Raw genomic sequence first — 7,455 nt, 5'->3', positions numbered from 1 at the left:
TCACAACTGGTTCGACAGTTACATTGTTTTAACTCTTAGCAGGACAATATCTACTGAGGTTTGTCGTTTGTTACGCTCTGATTCGACTCCCCTCCCTGAGTCACAAAGTCTTCAGAGTTGTGTTGTTCAGCCCCCTACGTTATTGCCATTATTGGCCAGTTTTATCAGAAAAGTCTGATGCGTTCAAGTTCAACTGAACATTTTTTTTCTTGTCATAAACGTGTGAGTCTTGAATATGATCAGAAATTATATTAGCATGAAGAATTCATGTCCTGACAACTCATTATTACTAACATGTACATGATATAATATGAAATCTGTTTTTGTCCTGATAACAAATCAGTACAAATACATTAAATTTAATACACGTAAGGTCACGGTTTTGTTAACTGTTACTCACCGTAAGTTTCATACTCTGTGTTCATCACCGGTTCATACAGTGACATTACAATAGCTAAGTCAAGAAGGCAGTGTCCATGGGATACAATGTTATCCTGCTGTTTGTATTGTATTCAAGTTCATTGCCATTATGCATTAAATTTTAATATTATATGTACAAAACTTGTTTGTTTCTTCGAGTTTGTTGGTTAATAGTTACTACCCACATGGGGATATGACAATTAGACTTGAGTACCAAAATTTGTATATGTTCTTTGGATAAGATGCACAAACATTTTCATGGTAAGCTATATTTACCTGAAAGTGAAAGTTGCTAATTTTAAATCCAGGAAGCTAAAGTAAAAGAATTGTGTTACTGGTGCATGTATAAATATCAACCCCATCATACAAGCCACACAAATTTGTGAGTTTGTTCCCATAGTTCGCCACAACTAAGTTTTTGGGGTCCTAATTTCATTTGCACTGTTAAGAATATTAAGAAGACACACGACGAATTTGCATCCATGATTTTTATGTAAAAAGGTGCGTCCAAATGCATTAATACAGTAAAGAAGACTTAACCTTGTGGACCCTAAAGGGCTTCACCATTGTATACATGCAAATCATAACATGTGTGCTACCATGCCGTAGCTAGAGTAATCAAACATGTGCCACTGGGAGTAATTCTTTGATTGACTGCAACTGCAAGTGTTTTACACCCCTGCCTATTACCAACATGTAATAATTCCTAATATACATGAGGCATTTGTGGTGAAATCAGGCGCTCATTAAAAATATTATTAATGAAATCAAAGAAATCAGCACTTTTTTGACCGATGGGCAATTTTTTTTCTAATTTTCTTATTTTGGCTCAACACCTTTTATGTCCATTCAAAAACACATTTAATTTTTGTAAGGATTTTAATGAAAAACATTGAATAAAGGCCCAAAAATAGTAAATGTTCAGTTTCAAAGGAATCTCAGGCTATGGCAGTTACCTAACTTTGGCGGCCATTTTCTCGCTAATTTTACCTCTGAAACCAGGCAACCCTGACCTCCTTCAATCACAAATATTTCGATTTCTATTCATCATAGATGGATATTTTATTCACCAAAAGGAAGGCAAATGAACATGCTTAAACTTTAAGATAATACCAATAATCCCATATACTCAAAAATTGACAAGCGCCTGATTCCACCACATCGTGACATATACAATTATTAGGAGGCTCGCCCAGGTTGAGTGGTAATACAACTTCCCAGCAGAAAGATGGAGATACCATACTTGTACTCCACACAAAGTTGATCTCATTTCGTTCATTGCAATTATTATCTTGTATGGTTGGGACATAAGATGAATCTAAGCAACACAAGTTTTTGAAAGAGCATAAAATGTTTTATTTGTTTGTACAAGCGCTCTCTCTCTCTCTCTTTCTCACAAACAAGTTCACAATTTTAAAAACTTTGGGAATACTCTTGCGAGTACTTGGAGGGGATACTTTGTCCCTGCACATGAGTCTGAACATGAGTCCTTTGTTTAACAGGTTTTTTTTACTGCCAAAGGATCTTAATTACGCTGAAAGCATACTTCAGACCTTGTAGCGAAGGAGGCAAAGAACAAGACTAGGATGAGCCTCAGGACAAACTAATCCACAGGACCAAGAACCGGGAGAGAAAAAAAATCTCATGGCGTCCAACAAAAATAGCTTTGTCACTGTTTATGGTCTGCGATGAGAAGAAAGTCATTATGTCCTTCTGGGATTCTTAACCCTCCCACTGTCAGTCGGAAGGGGGGCTTCCTCGCTTTTCCCTGGGCCATTACCTGTCCCAACACTTTATCACCGGAAACCAGTGAACAGTAAAGGCAGATTGAACACAGCCACAACACATGGTCAGTCAGCGGAGTAAAGTTAAAACAAAGTCTTTTTGCTCTTGGTAGAAGGAATCATGTCCTTGGCCCTCAGAACCCGCACTGCTTCTCTCAGGTGTCGAGGCTGAAGAGGCTCCGACTCGTCCCACTTCTCCAGCACATCAAGAGCTGGATGGGTAAGAAAAAACGACATGAATTAGAGTAGTGTATGTATAGTATAGTATAAGGTTTTACGGCGCTCGCAACTGCTAAGGTCATATGAGCGCCAATAACAGAGGGTCAGAAGACAAACACTTTGGGCTTTACTTTATATTAACCCTATCCGTACACCCTGGAGTTGTATTCTTAACATTTTAGAGTACTTCTAGTTCGAAAAGCTCTTTGAAATTTTCAATATTTCTCTATAAATCATTCTGACAGACTGCTAAGCAAAGCGCACAGATCGGATTAATGAGAAAATGTCCTCTTTGGAAAGCAGTGGCACAGAGTTCCCCACGTCGTATGGATACGATAGTAAATCACAACGCACGGATAGGGTTAAATAACCCAAGCATGGTACATGTATGCACTTAAATCATTGATTTAAATAAACAATGCTAAAGACGATATTTTTTTTTAACACAGGCTTGAGCATTCTCTTATCCGCAGCCTCAGTCAGTAGAGGTACTCTGGCTTACTTCAAGAACGGTTCATGATGAATCAGAAGGATGACAGTCATGTTTTACCAGAAATGGAAGAGTACAGTCCATGCCGGCTTTAAGCACGGTCATCGAGAGAAAGCTTAAGCATGCTTAAAGCCGAAGCATGCTTAAATTAAGTGCGAAGTAGACAATCCAGAGATTTTCATGTAGAAAATTCCCCGTGCTATTTCCCTTTGTTTGTAAGTAGGCCTATAGCGGTCCCTCCAAAGTGTGCACTGTTATTTAGACACCCGCCATGGTAGTTTTTGTTCGCTTGTTTATTGTTTGTTTTTGTTTTGTGGTCGAATGGGAAATGAAAACTTAATTTAGACGGCCAGTCACGATACAGCACACTAGGCCTACTACACGTTGCCTGCGCGTACCACTCCCCGCTCTGCCACTCATACCACCGCCTTCATCCAACCTCGCGCGTGATACACAATCAGGTTTAATGGATAGCGAGAGTCGAAGGTGAAATCGCATCCAGCCTCCCTTTCTCGTCTCCCCGACTCTCTTTGTATTCCTTTTTGGTCGTGTGTAGCTTTGCCCTAGGCCTAGGCTAGATCCTATGTCCGCGCGCACGGCTGTGTGCATCTCTCTGCCTTCCTCTCCGCCAGTGTGAGTGTGTGTGTCCATCACTTGCGTTCTTTGTGTTTCTCTTGACACACTCCACTGCTGCGGTGTAGACTGTGTTCGAACTTCCATGGGTCATCATGAAAATATTGACTGTCTTGTAAATGAAGTGTGCTTGAAGCCGAAGTTACTGTGCTTAAAGGCGTGTAATTTATATAGCAAAAATTCGGAAAGAGCCGTTTAGCGCGCTTTAGTCCGAAACGTGTTTAAGGCCGGCGTGCTTAAAGCCGGCACGGACCGTATAACTGATTTTTTTTAAAACAAAATGTTGCACGCAATACTAGAGGGACTAACTACTGGTTGCTGTATTAAGCAGTGTTAATTTCAAATGTGAAGATAAAAATGTTCACAAGAACTGATATAATCTAAACAGTGGACTGGGAATTTAAAACAAATCTGATTTCACATCATTTACAACTCACTTTTTAATTGCTCTTTATGCTATTTTCTGATGTACCTTCCTGCTTCATGACATGGAATTTACGAGCATACACATCAAGCAATTGTTCACCAGCCCAAGTTTTTTATCATCTTAGCAGACTTGAGCTCCATTTCATATACATACATAATATATGTAACTTTGTACAAAGAATAAAAGGAGGGGGGGGGGTTGTCCAGTGACAGGGGATGTTTTCTGTGTATTGTTCATCTATTTTGGATGCACTATCAGGGCTGCCTACTTCAAAGTTCCCATTTCAGGTAGATTCAGGGTCATTTTCAGGTGGTTTGGCCCAAAATCAGGTAGTACAAAGACAAAGAAGGACAAAAAAAGATGATCGTTGCCCCATTGAACGCGCTTGCTTTCCAAGATATTAGGTAATTATATTCTGAAAACTTGTTTGTAAATGCACATGTGTGTGTGTGTCTGTGTGTTCACGTGTGCATGCTCTCGCATGTGTTTATATATGTGGGGAGATGAAGGGGGGTGTTTGGGTGTGCACAAGTTAAGATGAACACTGTGTATGAAATGAGGCGAGGTTTTTTTTTAATCATTTAACTTTATGGACTATCGGTCAGGGCACCTATCATTCAGTATTGAATCTGTTATTGAGTGCAGGGTGATTGCCAAACTAACTTCAAAACCCCTAGCCCATACCAATAGAAACTATATTAAAACATATTGCCCGACACTAGCATATGACATTGATAAGTCTTTTATGACTTGGGTATAACAAACAAATAATGTTAACTAGTTTCACCCTAAAAATACAAAATGAATCCTGATCTGGGCACCTGAGGAGAGGCAAGAAGAACATCAACTGACAAAACCATGTTTGGTTTTAGCAGACACGGATTTTAAAAAGCATTCAAAACAAAACTTATTTATAAAACCTTTGTAGTTAGGCTTACGGCAGAGCAAAATGTTAAAATAAAAGAGAGGGTGTACTGACAGCCAGAGCTGGAAAGACTGTGAGAGCGTGGGATGTAGTGATGCTGAAAACCTCGCAATCAGTGAATCACTGAATCATGGACTTGATTTTTTTTCAAAATGCTAAATCACAGTACCAGTTTTTAATCAGCAGCAAGCCATCATGATGCATAGGCATCCAACAGAGCTTTCCGAGGGTTTAAAATGGCATTTCCTCATAGCCACTATTCAATTTGTCATCACTGACAAATCCAGGAATTCCAACCATGAAGATACAATCATCAAGCCTATGCTCTAATGTTCCCTCATTTACGCACTCGATTGTCAAAGGTCAAAACCACTTCCACTTTTCGTTTTTATTTTATCATCAGTTTCTTCCACCGCAGCCTTTTCCTGCTGCCGTAGACTTTATTGCGTCAAACATCTCCCCTCAATTCCGATGCCCTGCAATGTTCCTACTTTGAATTAACTTTGATTAGGCTTTCCCCAACAACCACCGGCCGGTCACTTACTCATGCCGTACTCACGACCTCGCACACGTTCACTGACCGGTCACTATGACGGGCCCGACAATCTAGAAATCGGAGGACGCTTGTTTTCTTTTTCTTCCTTTTTTTTTGTCATTATACAGTGGAACTCGGATTCAACGAGGTCACCGGGCCTGACCTAAAATCTCGTTGAATCAAAGTGTTCGTTATAGCAAATATGAGGTTTTGTGTAGATAATTACAGTCACTGAGCAAGTAATTTATAAAGAGAAGTAACAAGTGGTGCCTGAAATGTCTGTATATTATGAGCAGTGCAAAAAAAGCTCAATTCGTTCAAATGCACGCCTGTGTCATCTCGATTGCTTACCAAAAAGCTGTGTTGCTGTGAGTTTAACGTACGGCAACTTTTAAATTTGATACTATAGACCAGCACACAATTCATTACGTAGATCTACGTCAAAACTAGTTTATCAATGTAATAATGATCAGTTGCCGGGAGGAAAAAGACTGACACGTTTGTATCTGCGACGTTCCACGCCTGGACCACCCCCCCCCCCTTCAACACGCACACACAGTCACACTTGTGCCGACCCCGACACACGCTAGAGTAGACACGTGTGAGGGCCAACAACCCATGAGTTGGTATGAAAGAAGGCCGCTGATTGGTCGCATCCAATCTGGTAAGTGAATAATGGTTCACGATGCAGGTGCAATGGATGGATTCCGGGAAGAGATAAAGTTCGTTGTGGGAGAAAAATGAGCAAAGCCGCGACTGAGGGGGGTGTTCACCCTTGAAGCGATCTCGTTGAATCCGAGCTTGCTGATTTAAGTCCACGTTGAATCCGAGCTCTCGTTGAATCCGAGCTCGTTGAATCCGAGTTCCACTGTAGTGACATCAGTGAGAATATCGATTTAATTTGTATGGCGACACTGTGTTTTTTATGCACAAACTGCAAGTTACAAATTTTCAATAACTGTAAATCTAACGTTAACGAACTATCACCGGACAATTCTGAGTGGTAACGAAAGCGAAAGTAGATTTTGATTTTCCCGATGGAATCTCAGTTTTACACCTACAGTTCCGCCTGCCGCCATAGCCGCTTATTTGCGTGAAACGTACTCTCGGACAGGGGAAAGTCGAACGTAATATAACAAACGCGACCAGTAAATTATGAACTCAGTAGCCTTTTCAGATTTGGTTTCAAGGACTTTGTGCATTTTCTCGGGTCTCAGCGATTTTTTTTTTCAGATTCGCGAGTAATAATTCCCGCAGTCCCCCTACGTAGAATCCTCATTTGGTACTGACCAATTCTTTAGACCAAGACAGATTTTAGAATGTTTTGCTTCGATACGGATTTTCTTTCTACATTCACATTTGTTTTCTACATAAATTAATTAAATGCACAGATTTTCCAGCCGCAGCAAAAACCCGAAGATAAACAGAAAGAGAGAATGAATGAAAGGAAGGAGGAAGATTATCTGTCGTGAGTAGACAAGATTTTAGCCGATATGCACGTGAAAAACTATTGCCGACCGAACAACACAGATAGAAAATGGTCGAGTGTACAAAATGCGCAATCTGGCAGTTTCTAATACAACTTATGGACGAGAGTTGCCGTAAATATCTGACAAGTTACGGAGGCAAGCTTTAACGCATGGAGGTGATATGACTATGCGGCAAGTACGGAACTTTTGGAATGTACGCATTTCTGTAAAAACAAAGAACAATGGGAGCACTGCTGAATTTTTTTTTTTCTTTTTCTTCTTTCAGCACCCATGGAAAATCCGGTAGTTTATAACACCTTATCGGTATGGCGGTAGAACAGGCCCAAAATCAGTATCTACCGGAAAAATCGGTAGATTTAGGCAGCCCTGCACTATTGCTATGTTTTGATGAAATTAAGAAACAATCACTGATAGAGAAAAAGACAAAGATATCAATGTTCATTAGAAACAAGTAAATGAATAGGCAAAATTCCTTTACAGACTTTTTATGCTATCCTCTCCTCATGTTCCACCTGTCCAATCCAACTCCCCC

The 7,455-nt window shown here is 40.2% G+C and overlaps 1 protein-coding gene across 2 annotated transcripts in view; it reads right to left on the bottom strand.

The window, feature by feature from the left end:
* Positions 1 to 1,752: 1,752 nt before the first annotated feature.
* The window catches only part of LOC101851523 (transcription initiation factor TFIID subunit 11), an 18,590-nt gene continuing 12,887 nt past the window's right edge, over positions 1,753 to 7,455 (bottom strand). For both annotated transcript variants that reach the window (XM_005106364.3, XM_005106365.3), the window contains one exon: positions 1,753 to 2,416. In XM_005106364.3, the coding sequence (XP_005106421.1) occupies positions 2,289 to 2,416 (128 nt within the window). In that variant the 3' untranslated portion in view covers positions 1,753 to 2,288. The remainder of the gene's footprint in view (positions 2,417 to 7,455) is intronic.

Source organism: Aplysia californica, unplaced genomic scaffold (assembly GCF_000002075.1).
Source record: "Aplysia californica isolate F4 #8 unplaced genomic scaffold, AplCal3.0 scaffold00529, whole genome shotgun sequence".
Lineage (NCBI taxonomy): Eukaryota > Metazoa > Mollusca > Gastropoda > Aplysiida > Aplysiidae > Aplysia > Aplysia californica.
Note: the sequence above shows the minus strand (reverse complement) of the source record. Positions and strands in the feature narration are given on the sequence as shown.